The sequence below is a fragment of the Panthera onca genome, chromosome B1, assembly GCF_046562875.1.
Source record: "Panthera onca isolate mPanOnc1 chromosome B1, mPanOnc1 haplotype 2, whole genome shotgun sequence".
NCBI lineage: Eukaryota > Metazoa > Chordata > Mammalia > Carnivora > Felidae > Panthera > Panthera onca.
This window is the reverse complement of record NC_138342.1, coordinates 6,686,390-6,704,291: the sequence shown is the minus strand read 5'-3', so window position 1 is coordinate 6,704,291 and position 17,902 is coordinate 6,686,390. Positions and strand designations below refer to the sequence as shown.

The following is a 17,902-nucleotide window of genomic DNA, read 5'->3' as shown; positions in this document are numbered from 1 at the left end:
GATATTCGCATGGTCTCCATTCATTTATTGATTACAAAAAGAAAAATATGGTAACTTTACCATTGAGAAACCTGGCAGGCCTGGCCTTACAAGTGAACAGAGTTAACACGACCAGGGATGGGACAGATGGACGCCAGGTGCCCCGCGGTTGGATGCACCGAGGACACAGCATCCGTACCTAGTATCCCTGTCCCCCGAGGAAACATCAGACAGACCCAGAAGAGGTGGCCTCAGCAATTGACCTGAACTCTTCAAAGTACTGATGCCCCAACAGAGACAGAAAGGACAAGAAACTGTTCCAGGTTGAAGGAGACCAGAAACGTGCCAGCTGGATAAGGAGAGAGATCCTTTGGAGAACGCGATGGGGACAGTTGGCAAAATATGCGTGTGGGTTGTATATTAGACAATTATTGGCAGTTAAGCCATTGACAATGGACAATTGTTGACAAGTAGACAGTTGTATGGCATCCATCTTCAGCCTCCTGAATTCACTCACTAGACTCTCCTTGTCCTTAGAGACCACACACAAACGGTTTCAAGTATCAGGCCAAGGGGAGCAGAGTGCCCAGGCTTGGCTGAAAGAAACGAAGGCTCATCACCAAAGACGGGGCACTTTGCCTCCCCAACAAAAATCAGGGCTTTCTTAGCAAGGAAAGGATCGTCGCTGGGAAGGCAATTAACACGCGTGCCCTTGTTCATATTTCCGAAGCTCTTGCTGAGGTCAACACTGCAGGGAGGAGGACTGGGTCCCCATCCCCGGGGGCTCAGCCTGTGTGTTCTTGGGTGGTCCCAGTTACTCCTCTGCATGGCTCTCCATCCAGAGCATGGAAACCTCTTCAGAGCTCAGTTAGGAAGAGATGCTGGAAAACGTGAGTTGATTGGGGCTTTTCCAAATGGAAAAGCATACATAACTTCCTAACCTGCCCTGGTAAATATCAAATAAATACATGTGTTTTGTGTTTTTTGCTTGAATTTTCTGCCATATTAAAACTACCTCCCAGTTCCCATTTTTGCCTCAAAAGATCTTCAAACATCTGTCCATTTGTTTGTTCATTCAACAGGGATGAGGAAGGGGCACCTGGGTGGCTCAGTCGGTTGAGCGTCCGACTTCGGCTCGGGTCAGGATCTCGCGGTTTGTGAGTTTGAGCCCCACGTCCGGCTCTGTTCTGACAGCTTGGAGCTCGGAGCCTGGAGCCTGCTTCGGATTCTGCGTCTCCCTCTCTCTCTGCCCCTCCCCCACTTGTGCTCTGTCTCTGTCTCTGTCTCTCAAAAATAAATAAATGTAAATTAAAAAAAAAAACAGGGATGAGGAAGATCTTTGTCTGCTGGCAGAGGGGATACAGTTGGGGAACGAAACAGACGTCGCATTGTCCCTTCTTTTTGACGCTTACAGTCACGTGGTTTTAAAAAGAGAGAGAGAGAGGCTTATAGTAAGCGGTCAAACGATCCAATGTGCAATTGTGTGGTTAACGGCCACAACGAAAGCAAGCTAGATGGTGTCGTGAACGTTCGTAACAGGGACCTCAGACCTGGTCTAGGGGTGGGGGAAGACTTCCCCGAGAAGCTGGTGTTCGGATGGAGATCTGAATGATGAGCTGAATTAATGAAGTGAAAGGAAGAGGGAGCAGCCAGTGCTAAGGCCCCGAGGCAGGAGGGAACACAGCAAGTCCAAGGAACTAAAGAAGCTGGCCCGCGTGGTGTCAGCACAGAGGCAAAAGCAAAGCGTGAGCAAAGGCTGGAGAGGCGGGCGGCAAAGACCACACAGGACCCCGGGGCCCAAGGGGAGGATTTGGGTTTTCATCTCAAGCGGCGAGAGGCCATTGGGGGTGTTGTCCAGGGAGGGGTATGAGCACATTTGCCCCTCTCAAGCGCGGCTCTGGCCGCAGTGAGAACGGCAGACTTGTAGGGGCCATGGAGGCCTTGGGGAAATGAGGAGGCCACGTCGGGAGGCCCGGAGGAGATGATGGGGCACCGGAGTGGGGAGGGGCTGGAAGCGGGCAGAAGTGGGTGGAGCCACGAGTTTGGGGAGTGGATGCGACAGGTGTGGCTGCTGCTTGGAGATGAGACCTAAGGGCCGTGCAAAGACAGCCCTGTACTTGGGGTTTGTCAAACAGAGGCTGGTACCGTCCATGGGGGGTGGGGGGTGGGGGGTAGCCAAGGAGAGGGAGGACTAGCTCGAGGACTGAGACTGTCTGGGGCCAGACACCCTCGGGACACGGTGCCTCTGAGACAGGTAAGCAGGCTGCTGGAAACAACCAGCAGGGAACGAAGATACAGACCTGGGCGTCGGCAGCACCTCGACGGTAAGCAAGCCGGGGGGCCGTGAGCTAGACCGCCACGGAGAGCAGAGAGGGCAGCCAAGAGGATGCAGGGCGGCCCCCTGGAGCGGCAACACCACCTGCCCAAGAAGAGGGTGAGGGGCCTGCCCGCAGACCCGGAGGGGTGGCCAGGGACCTGGGATGAGCCCCAGGGGAGCCGCCATCAAAGCCAGGACCCTGTTCATGCGGCTCCCCCCTCCCCGGCCCTCTCCCCTCCTTCTGCAGACGGGGAAGCCGACCCTCCCTCGGAGGGGCATGATCGGTGCCCCCGCTCACTCAGTTTTTGCCGGGTACACCGCGACTCCCCCGTTCTCGTGTGCTCGGTCTTCTGCTCGTGCGTGCGCGAGGCACAAAAAACAGGGTAAAGGCCCCGTGTGAGTTTCCTGCAGCCGCTGTGACAAACCGCCACACCCTTAGTGGCTTGAAACAACACAACTCTATTAGGGTTCTGGAGGTCAGACGTCCAAAAGGAGTCTCGCTGGACCAAGGTCAAGGTGTCAGCAGGGCCATCGGCAGAGATCCAAGGGCAGAATCCCAGCCCCGCTTCATCCAGCTGCTGGCGGCTGCTGGCACTCCCTGGCCCGTGGCGGCATCACCCGGTCTCTGCCCTCCCTGTAGCCCAATTCCCTCCTGCCTCCCTCTTAGAAGGACCTCTGTGACTATGTTCTGGGCCCTCGCGGACAATCCAGGATGATCTCCCATCACAAGAGCCTCGACTTAACCGCACAGGCAACGTTGCTCTTGCCAAGTAACGTGGCCTATTCACAGGCTCCAGGGATTAGGATATGGACATCTTTAGGGAGCATTATTTGCCCTCCCGCAGGCTCCCTGGGCCACGTAGAGGACCAGGGATGTGAGAATTTTCTGGAGCAGCACCAAGCCTGTGCAAAGACGGACATCCGGTCTGCCCTCAGCAACAACCCCAGGGGCAGAAACATGAAATCGCTCACGTGGCCCTAACAGAGCTCGCTGCGTGCCAGACTCGCGGGCGTTAACGTGCAGCATCTCGGTTCGTTTTCCAATGACTCTTCAAAGCACAAACTTCCATTGTCACCTCCTGATAGAGGAGAAAACCAGGTGCCGGGGGACGAAAGTAGCTCGTCAGAGAGACCTGAACCTGGCCTCAAGCCTTGTGCCCGCACCCCCCCCCCCCCCCCCCCCCCCCCGATGAAGCACGATTCTTCAGGGACCCGTTGCAGGGGCGGCCCCAGCTCTGCGTGCACCTTCAGGGCCCTTCCCCCAGAAAATCCCACCTTCTCTTGCTGGAATCTTGCCTGCGCCCAAGGAGGCCCCGATTCTAACACCTCATGTGTTTCTGCAGTTCACGGGCGGCCTGTGGCCTTAGCGACCCTCGTGACACATCACCTTATGCCGTTGGAGAGGCTGCACCCCTGAGGACAGCGCCCAATCGGGGAAGGCGAACGCTCCCCCACTCCTCCCCGAGCCGCGCTCCTGGTCCGCGAGCCGCCGGGCGCAGCCACCCGCCCTTGCCCTGTGGTTCTGGGTGGCTCAGTCCTGCTCTGCGAGAGGGCCACGCACCCGGCCGCCAGGTGGGGAGGGTGAAGTGCGGCAAATCGAGGGGAACCGGCGACACCTGTGGTTCCCTGTGGCTCCCTCCAGCACGTGCCCGGAAAAGGTGAAAGCATTCGTGTTAAGGTGATGCATTCACAGGACAACTGTTGGGATGAGGCGGAGACCCTGGAGGAAACTGTGGGAAAGCAGGACTGTGGGCAGGTAGAGACGAACAGATCAGAGGGGGCGGGGCGGGGGCGGGGTTCCGGGCTAATCCCTCCCACCCCCCCCAACCTGTGCTGCAGACCCCGCCCCTCTCAGGCTCACCCCTCAACCAGCTCCAGGCCCCACCCCCTCCCACAACCACACACAGGCAGGGAAAAGGGCAGACCTCTTGCGCCTTGCTTTCTAAGTAGCTATCACAATCCTTCCAGAACTATCCGGCAGAGACCCCCTTCCCTCTCATCGTCAAGACCAGGGGTCAGCAGACTTTTTCTGTGAAGGGCCAGGTAGTGGGTAGTTAAGAGCCATGTCTCTGCAGCATAATCTTTTCGTGTGCGTGTTTTGTTTTCGTTTTTGCCTTTTTTTTTTTTTTTTTTTTTTTTTTACCAGCTTTTCAAACTGTAAAAGCCATTCTTAGCTCACAGGCGGTAGTTTGCGGGCTCCTGGCCTAGCACTATTCCCACATCCCGCTCTCTACCAATCTCCAGCCAAGGGGGAGCAGGCTCATTATGTTTCGGCTTTGACCGAGCATCCCAAACCAGTGTTCCAGAAACACCTGCCAGAGATACCTAGGCAGCCCTTGCTGTCGTCAGGAAGACAGCTCCCGCCCCCCACATCCGCTGATTCGTCCCTTCCAAGGAGGGGAGCAGAACCCGCCTGTAAGCTTCTTTGGCACCCCCCCCCCTGTCCCCCCCATAGGCCAGAGCAAGCAGAGGGGAGCATATCCTAATTCCAGATTCCACGGGGACTCTGTTAAGGGCCCCGCCCAAAGCGCCGTCTTGTGCCTTAAAGGCAAAGAGGGGACTGGAGGCGTGTCCCTGAAGCGGGTGGAGAATGTCTGCCAAGGCCTTAAAAACTATTTCTGGGGGCGCCTGGGTGGCGCAGTCGGTTAAGCGTCCGACTTCAGCCAGGTCACGATCTCACGGTCCGTGAGTTCGAGCCCCGCGTCAGGCTCTGGGCTGATGGCTCGGAGCCTGGAGCCTGTTTCCAATTCTGTGTCTCCCTCTCTCTCTGCCCCTCCCCCCTTCATGCTCTGTCTCTCTCTGTCCCAAAAATAAATAAAAAACGTTGAAAAAAAAAAAAATTAAAAAAAAAAAAAAAAAAAAAAAAAAAAAACTATTTCTGGAAACACGCCAGTCCTGAGAGCCCGCCGAGCTCCGGGCGCTTCCCCACACCCTGCAATAGTCTGGATTGTGAGGGCGGCACAATAGTCTGGGTGGTGAGGCCTGAGGGGGAAGGAGGTTAAGCCTCTACCCTCACAAGGCAGACAGCTGTGTCCAGGACGGATAAGCACACATGCATAAGCAAACGACTAATGGTAATGCGGCCAAGGGGAAGCGTAAGGGGCGATGTGTTCAGGCAGATGTCCGGGGCAACCCCCACAGCGGAGGGACCTCTACACATGGCCTGAGGGATGAAAAGAGGCCCATCTGTTTCAAGGAGCCAGAGAAGCCCTCTCCTGAGAGCGAGATTAGCACATGCAAAGGTCCTGAGGAACAGAGGAGTCTGCAGTGTCCAAGGCGGGACAGCTGTATGTGGCTGCAACAGTGCAGGTGGGGGCACCCAGGGGGTCGGGAGCTGGGGGGGGGGGGGCAGAGGAGGGGACAGGATAAGAAGAAGGCAAGTAGCAGAGGCCAGACCGTGAAGATCTCAACAGACCACAGTCAGGAGTTTGTACTTTCTTCTAAAAGCAACAGGAGGGGCACCTGGGTGGCTCAGTCGGTTAAGCATCCGACTTCGGCTCAGGTCATGACCTCTTGGTCCGTGAGTTCGAGCCCCGGGCCAGGCTCTGTGCTGACCGCTCAGAGCCTGGAGCCTGTTTCCGATTCTGCGTCTCCCTCTCTCTCTGCCCCTCCCCTGTTCATGCTCTGTCTCTCTCTGTCTCAAAAATAAATAAACGTTAAAAAAAATTTTTTAAATAAAATAAAATAAATAAAAGCAACAGGAAACCAATGAAGAGTTTAGGCAGGTGACTTGATTTATATTTTTGAGACAATGAACATTACTATCATTGTTGTGGTGTTTCTTATGTTATTAATGTGGCTGAAACACCGGACCAAAATTATCACCCTTTTTGAGCATTAAAACACTGCCCTCGGGGGACCGGGTGGCTCAGTCAGTTAAGTGTCCGACTTCAGCTCAGGTCACAATCTCATGGTTCATGGGTTTGAGCCCCGCGTCGGGCTCTCTGCTGACCGTTCAGAGCCTGGAGCCTGCTTTGGATTCTGTGTCTCCCTCTCTCTCTCTCTCTCTCTGCCCCTCCCCTGCTTGTGCCCTGTCTCTCGCAGTCTCTCAAAAATAAATACACATTGGGGCACTGGGTGGCTCGGTTGGTTGGGCGTCCGACTGTGGCTCGGGTCATGATCTCACCGTTCGTGGGTTCGAGCCCCACGTCAGGCTCTGTGCTGACAGCTCAGAGTCTGTGAAAGGAACAGCTTTGAATCCAAATGACAGCCCTGCCTTAGTTTAAAGCTAGGTTCTCTTTTCTGCTTATTATGGATCTTTGATAAGAAATACAATTGCCGAGAAGTCTGTTTTGCTTGCTGTTTGCTACGAGCATTGTGAGACCTTTCCTGATTGTAACCCGCTGTGTAGTAGAATGTGCTGTAAAACTTCCTAAATGTAGTCTGATATGTAATGGAATGAGTGATTGTACATAAACTAACCGGCATTTCTCGCTTCTGTAAACCTGCTTGCTTAGCACATTCCTCACCTACCCCCTTCCCCCTTTTTCCTCCCGCCACAAGTAACGGACAAAGCCTTCCCGCCAAAGGACAGACAAAGGACGCCCAATCAGAGAACAACAAATGTCCTTACTTTAAAATCAACTAATCAGGCCCCTCATAATTTGAAACCTCCCCTGTGCTATTTGTCTCTGTCTATAAAAACGCTATACCAACCCTGATCGTGGCCTCTTGCGTCACCGGCGACGAGTGCGCAGAGGACCAGGTTCGAACCTGCAATAAACGTCCCTTGCCGCTTGGCTTTGACTTACGACTCTGGTGGTCTTTTGTGGGAGGTTTTGGAACTTCAGGCATTACATCTGGAGCCTGCTTCGGATTCTGTGTCTCCTTCTCTCTCTCTGACCCTCCCTGGCTCACATTCTGTCTCTCTCTCTCTCTCAAAAATAAATAAACATTAAAAAAATTTTTTTAAATAAATAAACATTTAAAAAATTAAAAAAAAAAACAAAACACTGCCCTCATTCTTTCCCTGTCCTGTCCCTGTGGCCCCAGGGTCTGCCCTTAGGAGCAGCTAATGTTACTGTCATGCCCCATCAGACCCGGTGAAACTGCCCTCTGCGCCCACCTCCCCAGCCTCCTCCCTGACCAAGTTCCACCCACTCTATTTGGGGGACTCTCCACACATGGGAACATCCTCCAGCCGCGTTCCTCCAAAGCCTCGTGATGGGGACAAGGATGCCCCACGGACAGCCGGACGTGGTGGGGGCAGGTGGAGGGAACACCCCTGTTGAAACTAATTCTCAGCTTCCTTAGGGGAACTCAGAACCCACCCAGCCCTCACCTGGCAACGAGGACAGCCGTCCCTGACACACGCCACAAGAGTCCAAAGTTGTGGACAGGGTACAGACGGGGCATTTTGCACCCCTGCTCTCATTGGGGACCCTGGAGTCTGCTGCTCGCCCACCGGATCGCCCCTCACTTTGACCTAAAAGCACAGGTGAGGACTCAGCGGAAGGGCACCGGCGCCCCCTGGTGGCCGCGCTCTTCCACAGCAGTCCCGCCAGCGGTCTGTTTGCATTCTCTGTCCTTCGCATTTGGCCAACCCTTGCCAATCAGATGAAAGGGAAATGATGGCTCATTGCTGTTCCAATTTGCATTTCTCTTCCTCTAGCCCTGAGAGCTTGACACTTGTTCATTGCACACTCCGGTTCGTCCTCTGTGGGCTGCCTTGGTATGAAGGTAATACATTTGCTTTGCTGCCTAAGTGGGTCGAGTCGAGACGCTTGGCTACCTGTGGGACAAAGCTGCCTGGCTCAAACAGCCATCCTGATGGCGCGAGCTCTGCTTGTTTAGGAGCAAGAGGCGATCCATCTTTAAGGTCACGTCTCAGAAGCTCTGAGCCCAGCAAGACTGTGCTGGCTTTTTCCTGCTCTGATGGTGCCCCGTGGCCACGCCTGGAGCCCTAATCCCACAGCCCCTGGGCTGTACTGATGTGCTCAGCACCGGGGGAAATGAATGCCAGCCGAAATGAAGTCCTCTGAATAGATCGGCATTCACAGGTATTCATCTCATGCAGGGTGGTTTATCAACGTGCACAGAGACTCAGCCATGAAAATGCTTGCCACGGTGTCGTTTGTAATAGCAAAAAGAAAGCAAAAGAGGAAGAAAAACAGAAAAGGATCACACCGTCAAATGTCTCTACCTGTCCAACGTTGGGTTCTGACTACATAAGGAACGATACAGCCCTCCATGGAATGTCCTCTGAAGCTACCCAAGGTCACATTGCAGAAGAATACACAATGTCACGGGAGGCTGTTCAGGAGTCTTGACTCGGGGTTCACGGACTCTCGAGGAGGTGCTTCTGGAAGGGACACGGCATCACCTGAGACGCTTCTGGAAGCACCCTGAGCCCCACTCCAGCCCAACGGAACCTGAACTTCTGGCTGGGAAGGCAGGAGTCCTCACAAGCTCTCCAGATGATTCTTACGTATGCTCAAGGGTGAGACGTGATACCACGGGGAAACGAAAATCGTCCAGAACCACGCAGGTGTATTAAGAGGGGGAAAAAGCTAGTTACATGCAAATTCAGTATACATAAAAGCAATCCCATTCACGTGTGTGTGCCTGCGTGTGCGTGTATGTAGGTGTGTGTGTACTGATAGGTACCGAAAATTAACAGCAATTACCTCTAGAGCACAGTTCCTCATGCTGGGCACTATGAACCTTTGGGGCCAGATAACTCTTTGTGGTGGGGGCCATGCTGTGCACTGTAGGGTGCCTACCCACACCCCTGCTCTCTGCCCACCAGACACCTGTCGCACACATAGCAGTAACGATAAGAAGTGTCTCCACACTTTGCCAAATGTCCCCTTGGGGACAGGATGGCACCAGGTTGAAAACCACCACCCTAAATAGAAGGTATGACAGATCATCTTTGACTTTGTTTTCGGTCTATCTGCCTGTTGTCTTTAGTTTTTTCCCTAGAACTTAAGGTATTTTCGTCATGTAACAAAAAAAAAAAAAAAAAAAAATGGTGTTTCTTAACGTGCCATTTGCCCGTGCTATCAAACAAAATACATGCAGATGAAAAGATACTCACGTTAGTATTTATAGGAAATAAGCTGATTTTATTATGATCTTAAAATAATTATGGCAAAGCACATAAAAAGGCCTTCCAAACGTCATTATTTCTTAAGAGGCTTTAAAATATTTACAACCTTTGGAATAGACAGCCAGATTTTAAGTATATCGTAAAGAAGCAATTACGATATATGGGAAATGCTTTACAAAGATAGTGGATTTTTGCAGAAGCCCTTAAAAAAACCCACCAGGATAAACACTCTAACGCCGACAATAGGAAGACTAACTATGGCACATGCATCTGATGAACTTTAACACAGTAGCAAAATGATATTTACAAAGCCTCCAAAACCACGTGGAGGAAAGGTTCATGCTCTATTGTTAAGTGGGGGGGAAATGGATACAAAATTGGACATGTCAGATCACCAGTGGCAAGCATAATAATGACAATGAAAAGAACTCCGTGAATCTCATTTCACCTCTGGGAAATACAACAGGGTGTTAAAGTGATCGTCAACCCAACAGTAGTGTCCTAGGTGATGTTTTCTCTCTACTCTTCCAGAATGTCCACGTTTTCTGTAATAGGCATGTATGTATTTACGGTGAGAGAGAGTAGTAAAATTTCTTTTTAAAAATAAAATGATCACAAAAATGTGCCGAAGTTTCCAGGAAGAAATAGGTCTCCGTATTGATCCGCATGCTAATTTCCATCCAGATGAAAAACATAACTTTGTTCAAAAAATTAAACATATTCAGAAAGTACAATATAAACTAAGTGCGATTGTATCGGCATTTATCAGCTCTGGGAGGGATAAAACGTCAGGAGGATTGTACTACGCAGCCGGTCAGAAGAGCTGTAGGCAGTAACGTGATGATAGAAAACAATTGTTATGAGAAACAAACCGCATAATGTTTTTTTCCCCTCAACCTGGGATCACATTCTTCTAAAAAAAAAACAGAGGATCCCGTTTAAAAGGAGAGAAGGGGCGCTGGGTGGCTCAGTGGGTTAAGCGGCAGACTCCTTGATTTCAGCTCAGGTCATGATCTCACAGTCAGGGACTCGAGCCCCGCGTCGGGCTCCAAGTCGGGCTCTGCACTGGGCACGGAACCTGCTAAAGATTCTCTCCCTCTACCGCTCGTGCTCCCTCTCTCTCTCAAAAAAAAAAAATAAATAAATAAATAAAAGGAGATAAAAGAATTTGAGTTTGGTGAGAATTCACTACCCGAGACCAGATCTCGGCCGCCTCATCGATGTTGATCTAACGCGCTCACATTCATCCAGGGTGATAGACAATTCCAGCTCATGGGAAATAATTGCCGCAAAGACAACCCTCTGTGCATTTGTCAGGCGATATTTGCCCAACCTGGCCATTCGCAGGTGGCTCCAGTGAATTCTCTTGTTAGGTCACTCCTCGGGCTTGGATGTGGACACAGACTATATCTTACAATAGACCTCAAAGAGAGAGGCAGCTGCGTGCATTCGGTAGAAAATAGAAAAAGGCATGGCCAGGTTGACCACAATGATCCAGGGTTCAAAGCCAAAGACGATCTCCTCTAATCCGTTGTCGTACTCGGGGCGGCAGCCGAAGGCGGGAGGGACCCAAAGCTACAAGAGAAGAGGGGCCCGTGCCAGCAGCCGCCTGGGGAGCCCCACGCGACCCCCAGGCGCCGGCCTGGACTCGGGGACTCAGAGTTACACCTGTCCCTGCAACGTCCCCCCTGGAGGTCTCCAAATCCAACGAGCCTGCCTGACTCTTCTGGCCTCCTCAGCCCCCTCCCGAGTGGATGCTGCTCATACCCACCCGACTCTCTCTGTCCCCACAGCCCTCACCTTGGTCGGGACCTCAGTATCCCCCGCCTGAACTGCCACAGTGCCTCCAAATGCCCCCGCCCCAACTCCAGCAGACGCCTTCCATCCACCCTGACCCTGCTGTGGAAGCGATCTTTATAAAGGGCACATCTGACCTTGCCACTCCTCTGCTTGTCACGCGCCAGTGGCTCCCAGGAGCCTTCAGGACAAAGTCCAGATTCCCTCAGTGACGGGGCACTGAGGTTGACTGCAATTAACTACCACCACGTCCCTCACCACGCCCTTCACTTCAGCCACCGAAGGACTCTCCTCCAAGCCTTCAGGGCTTTGCTCCTGACTCTCCCTCTATCAAGGGCTCTCTGTCTTCCTTCTTCGGCTGAATCCTACCTTCTTCCAAGTCTTGAGACACTCCTCCTTCCAGGAAGCCCTCCATCATCTAACCAGGCTGGGAAGGAACTCCTATGTGCACAGCCCCCCGGGCTTACCTACAGCAGAGGTCACCCGTTTATCACACCCGCCTTTACATCCCAACATTGGTGCCTGGAGACCCCAGCCACGTGGGGCTTTCTGGCTTGACCTGGAGAGACAGCCCAGGCCTTGCTCACATCCCCCTGCTTAGGGGAGGAGCCCCTGCTTTGGAGCCGGACCTGGGTTTGGGGCACTCACAGAGTGCCATTTAACCTCCCCGAGCCTCAGTTTCCTCAGCTGGAAGGTGGGACTACAGACACCTGTCACAGAGGGCTCGCATGAGAATAAAATGGCAACTACGTCTGCAAAACCTAAAGCAGTGACCTATCGTTGCTGTTGCTTGCGGAAGCTACGCACTGGTCCTGCCTCAGTCTCCCCGCCCCAGGTCCTCCTCCTCCACCTCCCCTGCTACAGCCGGTCTCCTGGGCCTGCTTCTCTTTTACACTGCACACTTCTGGAACTTTCTCCACCCTTGCATGGTGGCAGGCAGCCTCTTGGATGACCGCCCCCTCCCCCCCACCGATCCCACCTCCTGGGAGTCACGTCCTTGTGGAAGCCCCTCCCCTTGAGTCAGGCTGAGCCTCATGACTCGCTTCAAACATCAGAATGTGACAGAAGGCGTGAGACGTCACCTCTGAGATTAGGTGGCAGAAGGACTGGGGAGTCCTGCAAGAGAGGAAGCCGGCCGCCCTGTTGTGTGTGACCTGCTCCGTGGCGAGGCCCCGCGGCCAGGAGCGGAGGGAGGTCAGGAACTCACGCCCTCAGCCCAACAACCCACCAGGAAGTGAATCCCGCCAACAGCCACGTAAGTGGGTTTGGAAAGATCCCCCGGCGGTCGGCTGAGCAGAGGCACCGGCTAAGCCACGCTGGGATTCCCGACCTCCAGACTCCACAACATTAACGACCAGGTGTTGTTCAAGCTGCCGAGCGCGGGGTAATTCCTTACACAGCGACAGGAACTGATGCACCGTTTCACTATCCTCTCCATGCGGTCCCCTCTGTATCTCTGCCCACTGTGACCTCAGGCTCCGTGACCCTTAAGGCGCCTCCAACCACCCTGGCTGGTTCTTCCCGGCTCCTTCCTGCTTCCTCCTTTGCTCAGTCTCTCTCTGTTGGCTGGAGGGCTCACCCCTGGGTGCTCTTCCCTCCCCTACACACGCGACCCCTGAACGAGCTCACCCAGCCTTGGCTGTAAATAAACACCAACTATGGGCCGATGACTCCCCCCGTCTGAATTACTCGCCTGATCTGCCCTCGAGGACCCCACGGGCTACTTGGCGTCTTACTTGCGTCTCAAACTCCCCCTCTCACCCGCGACATCTTCCTCCTCGTGGCCGGTCACATGCCGGGCATCACCCTCGTGTTCCCTCTTTCCTTCAACACGCTGCACCTGCCAGCCAGCCCATCGGCGAGCCCGGAGGACTGTGCCTCCACGACGCCCTGCGTCAGTGGACCCGTTTCTGTCCACGTGCACCTGCCCGGCCATCGCTGTCCCCTGTCACCCAGGCCACCGCGGTGGCCTCCTGACCATCCGGCTTCCACGGCGCCCCTGACGGGCCCGCTCACCACTCCGCTGCCAGACTCGCTTCTCCTGCGAGACCACATCCCTTCCCACCAGCCCTCACAGCCACTGAAAATGAAATCCACCCCCTACATGGGATTATAAAGCCCACTGCTGGCTGATCCCTCGCCAGGCCCCCCAACCCCACTGCCCAGGTGTCCCCCACACCCGGGGTCCCCGTCACATGGCCCACCATCCTCCTCCTCCAATGAGATAAGCTCCCTGCCCCGGGGCCTGACCCCAGCTATTTCCCAGAACACTCACCACCCAGCCCCTGTCACCCCCTGAGGAAGCCCCTCTCACCCGCCTGGGCCTTCTGATCGGAGACAGTGCCAGGCGTGGCCTCGCTCCCTCTTGGCTCATTCTTTGCGGGGGGCGCTTCGCTAGAAGGGGTCTCCTGCCTGACCGTTTACTGCCAGCCCGGACCTCTGGTTCGCAAGCCCCCTAAGGCATCACTCACAGCCACGCTGGCCCTCGGTAGCCAGCCGGTGGCTATATCTTCAGGAGAGAGAGGAACGGAAGGAAGACAGTGGGCAGAGAAGGCAAGGACAGACGACTGGCCCTCTTTCCTGAGATCCAATATTTAGATCTGCCGTGGAGTGTTTTTGCTTTTCATGCCAGTGGGAGGCGGGGCTGTGTCCCCTTCCCTTGAATCCGGGGGGCGCTGCCACTGCTTGACCCAGAGCATGTGGCAGGCAGGACTGATGCCACGCGATATCCACACAGGCCCCGAGAGACTGGAACCTCCAGTCTCGGCAGGTTGGCCGCTGGGCCCCGAGCCGCCACCTCAGAAGCCCCCCGACCCCGAGACTGCCATGCTGGAGAGCCCGTGTGTAGACACGGCAGCCAAGGGTCCCAGCTGAGCCCTCTCAGCCACCCCCACCCCAGCCACCAGACCTTGGGCCCTCGATTCCAGCCCGCCCACCAGCCTGAGTCGATGCCACGAGGAAGACGAGACTTTCCCAGCCAAGCTCTGCCAGAATTTCTAACCCACAAGGTCGTAAGACCTAATGAAACAGCTGCTGGTTTTGACCTGCACTGGGGGTCGTTTGTTACACAGCAGTAGGAAACCCAAACATCTGCTTGGATGTCCACCTGGAGGTCGCAGAGGCGCCTTACGAGTGGATGCGTCCGGTACTAAACCCGGGGTCTTCCTTCCACCCCGAGCCCCTCCCGAGCCTGCCGCCCCTTCGGAGTCCCCAGTCTCCATAAATAGTGTCACCGTGTCCCCGGGAACTCGGGTCAGAACCGGGGAGTTGTTCTTGACATCTCTCCCCCCCTTCACACGTTACCACGTGGCTGATATTGGGGGACATTACGCTAAGTGGGACAAGCCAGTCGCAAAGAGACAAACACTCCGTGAACACTCCACTCACATGAACTGCACGGTGTGGTCGAACCCAGAGGTAGGACGGGGTTGCGGGGGGCCGGGGGGTGGCGGTGGGGAACAGGGGCTTGTTTCCCGGTTACAGAATTTCAGTTTCTCAAGGCGAACGGGTTTCAGCGATGGGTGGTGGTGAGGAATGCCCTTCGCACTCCTGGACCGTATGCTCTGGGATGGTTACAACGCGGGCGCCGGTGTGGCTCAGTGGGTTGAGCGTCTGACTCTTCATTTCGGCTCAGGTCGCCATCTCGCGGGTTGTGGGTTTGAGCCCCGCGTCGGGCTCTGCGCTTGACGGTGAGTGTAGAGCCTGCCTGGGATTCTCTCTCCCGCTCTCTCTGCCCCTCCCCACTCGCTCCCTCTAAATCAATCAATCAATCAACTCTTTAAAAAAATAAAATGTGGGGTGCCTGGGTGGCTCAGTCGGTTGAGCGTCCGACTTCAGCTCAGGTCACGATCTCGCGGTCCGTGAGTTCGAGCCCCGCGTCGGGCTCTGGGCTGATGGCTCGGAGCCTGGAGCCTGCTTCCAATTCTGTGTCTCCCTCTCTCTGCCCCTCCCCGTCCATGCTCTGTCTCTCTCTGTCTCGAAGATAAATAAACATCAAAAAAAAATTTTTTTAAATAAATAAATAAAATAAAATAAAATGATTAAAATGGTAAATATTATAGTAAACGCTTGTGTTATGTGGTATTGCCTACAATTAAAGGTTCGACTGAGTTAAAGAAAAAGCACGAATCGCATCCTGTCACTACCTTAAAACCCTTCGACGGTTTCCTGCTGCATTCAGGATTCCGTCCTGGCTGCGGCTGTGGCTGCTGAGACCCCGCGTGGCCCACCCTGGAGCCTCTCTCGTGTCCCTCCCTTTGCTCGTCGTGCTCAGCCAGGCGGGTCTCCTTCCCGCGCCAGGAGCACGTCCCGCAAGCCCTACTTGGCCATGCATCCACACGTTCCCCGCGGCCTCCCCATGCCCATCATTCTGCCCAGACGGTCCCCTCCCCCTTCCCCCCCCTCCCTAAATCCCACCGTCCCGCCCGCCACCCTCGTCTGTCCCCACGGCCGCTGCTGTCCCCACGTGGACGTGCACACCAGCACCTCCGGCTGCGGCCTCTGTTCCCGCACCTGGTCCTGGAGGATGACGAGTCTCACCCTCTGCCGGGGGCTTCACGGCCTCGTGGGATGGACCGCGGGTGCGCGTGTGGCCTGTGGGGCTGCTGAGGGCCCCCCCCGGACATCACCCCGCGATGATTTCTGTCTTCCGGCTCACTCCCCGGTGAACAGAGGCAGGGCCTGGGGACACCGGGGGCGGAGCACGGAGGTGAAGAGATGACACGGGTCCCCCTCCCAGGACAGCCCTGAGTCCGGCCGTCGGGTCCCAACGGACCATCAGTTACCATCAGAGTCTACCACGGCCACGCGGTCCTTGGTCGAGCTGGTCCAAAACCACAAGCCAAGCGCCTCACCGGCGGTCAAGCAAAGAACCCGTGCGGAAAGCGGCTTTTCTGAACTTGCTGAAAAGAGAGAGATTCCTACCTCTGGGTGTGTACAAAAACAACACACGTTAGGGGGATTCTGGAACCAACTCTGACTTTGTAAGATCTAAGCTGAGGGCGCCTGGGTGGCTCAGTCCATTAAGAATCCGACCTCGGCTCAGGTCATGATCTCATGGCTTGTGGGTTTGACCCCCGCATCAGGCTCTGCACTGACAGTGTGGAGCCTGCTTCGGATTCTGTGTCTCCCTCACTCTCTGCCTCTCTCTCTCTCTCTCTCTCTCTTTCCAAAAAGAAAATAAATAAATAAAAACATTAACAAAGAAAGATCTGAGTGGATACATGCCTCTCTGGAATACAAGCCTCACATAAAACGCAGCCCCGCGATAGTCACTAATCTGTCTCTCTCTCTCCCGTTCGGCTCCTTCATTCCCTGCTGTGCCCAGCACAGTCTCCAGAAATGTCTATTCCATGAAAGAGGCGGGCCCACCTGGACCCAGACTCGCCTGGGACCCCTTCTCCCTTCAGAGCTCCTCGTAACCGTCTGCCGGGCTGGAGGGGGTCTGAGGTCCGGGTGGCCCAAAGCAAGAATCAGATTTGATGGGCAGACACGTGGCCATCTCGGCTTCAGAGGGACCCTCCCAGCGTTGTGGCCTTAGCGTGACATCAAAATGGGTGGTCCCTGGGCACGCCCCCGCTGAAACTAGGCCGAGGAAGCTCGAAAGCCAGGGAGCTGGCGGGGAAACGGCATAGCCCTGGCGGCCTGGAAGCTGGCAGCTGCAGACAGCTGACCGTGACGACAGGCAGGCGCCGTGGGCGGGGCGTCCCCACCCTCCCGCCAGCCACGGTCATTTCGAGGCCCGTGTGGTGCCAGAGGCGGCTGGCCCCTCCCTGTCACCAAGCCCTGCCATCCTACTGTGGATCTCTAGAACGGATCCCAACAAGGCACGGGGCTCTCTCTTCCTTTGTCCTCTCTCCATCCCCGCGGCCACTGCCCTGGGCCAGGGGGCCATCATTTCCCATCTGGGCTGCTTCAGGGCTTCCGTCCAGGTGTCCCCGCCCTTGGGCTCGCCTGTCTCCATCCTTCCCGCACACCGCTGCCAAGGGGATCCATCCAAGACACAAACCGAGAGGGTCCCCTATGGCCCTCAGCACGAGGACCAGACCCGGCCGGGCTGACGAAGCTCCGCTCAAGCCAGACCCACAGGCGAGACCCGCCTTGCTCTTTCCCCCGCCGCGGCTCTCCCCGACGTGTGTGGAATTCCTGCTGAACTACTTTGCTGCTCCCCAAGTAGGCCGTGGCGGCTTCCGCCTCCTCTGCGCTCAATGCTTGCCTTGGCCACCTGGTAAACCTCCAACCGTTCCTCAGAACCCGGGCAGCTGAAACGGAGTTACCATACGCCTTCCATGTTGCTACTTGCCATCAGAGGCTGCAGGCTGGAAACCATCCACTTCCCCGGCCTCCCTCGCGGCTAGGGGTGGCCATGGGAAAGCCGCTGCCTGGCACTAGTCCTTCCTCGTGTCTCAAGCCCCGATGTGACACGTGGTGCTGCTGCAGCCACTCTGTGACCGCGTGGCAGTCCGCACCACACGAAGCCTGGTCGAGTGGAAAGACGGACAGCACCTAGATCCTTGATCAAAGGGCTCAGCTGCCGGACCAACCCCGAATAGCCAACCTTCAGGATTCTCATCATTAAGACTGAAGAGACTGCTGGCCAAGCTTTCTGTTCTTTGCAGCCAAAAGCTCTCCTAACTGAGTCTGGGCCTCACCTCAAGCATCCCCGACTCACTAAAGTCCCTCCCTGGATTCATGCTCCTGTTACACTTTGCATATACTCTGTGCCAACACTTGCCCTACTCGCTGTATGTTTTCCTTGT

The 17,902-nt window shown here is 55.2% G+C and overlaps 1 protein-coding gene across 1 annotated transcript in view; it reads right to left on the bottom strand.

Moving 5' to 3' along the window:
• Nucleotides 1–9,415: 9,415 nt before the first annotated feature.
• Nucleotides 9,416–17,902, bottom strand: part of OTOP1 (otopetrin 1) — a 37,206-nt gene continuing 28,719 nt past the window's right edge. Inside the window, exon 6 of the mRNA XM_078445139.2 lies at nt 9,416–10,922. Coding sequence (XP_078301265.1) covers nt 10,752–10,922 — 171 coding nt within the window. The 3' untranslated portion in view covers nt 9,416–10,751. The remainder of the gene's footprint in view (nt 10,923–17,902) is intronic.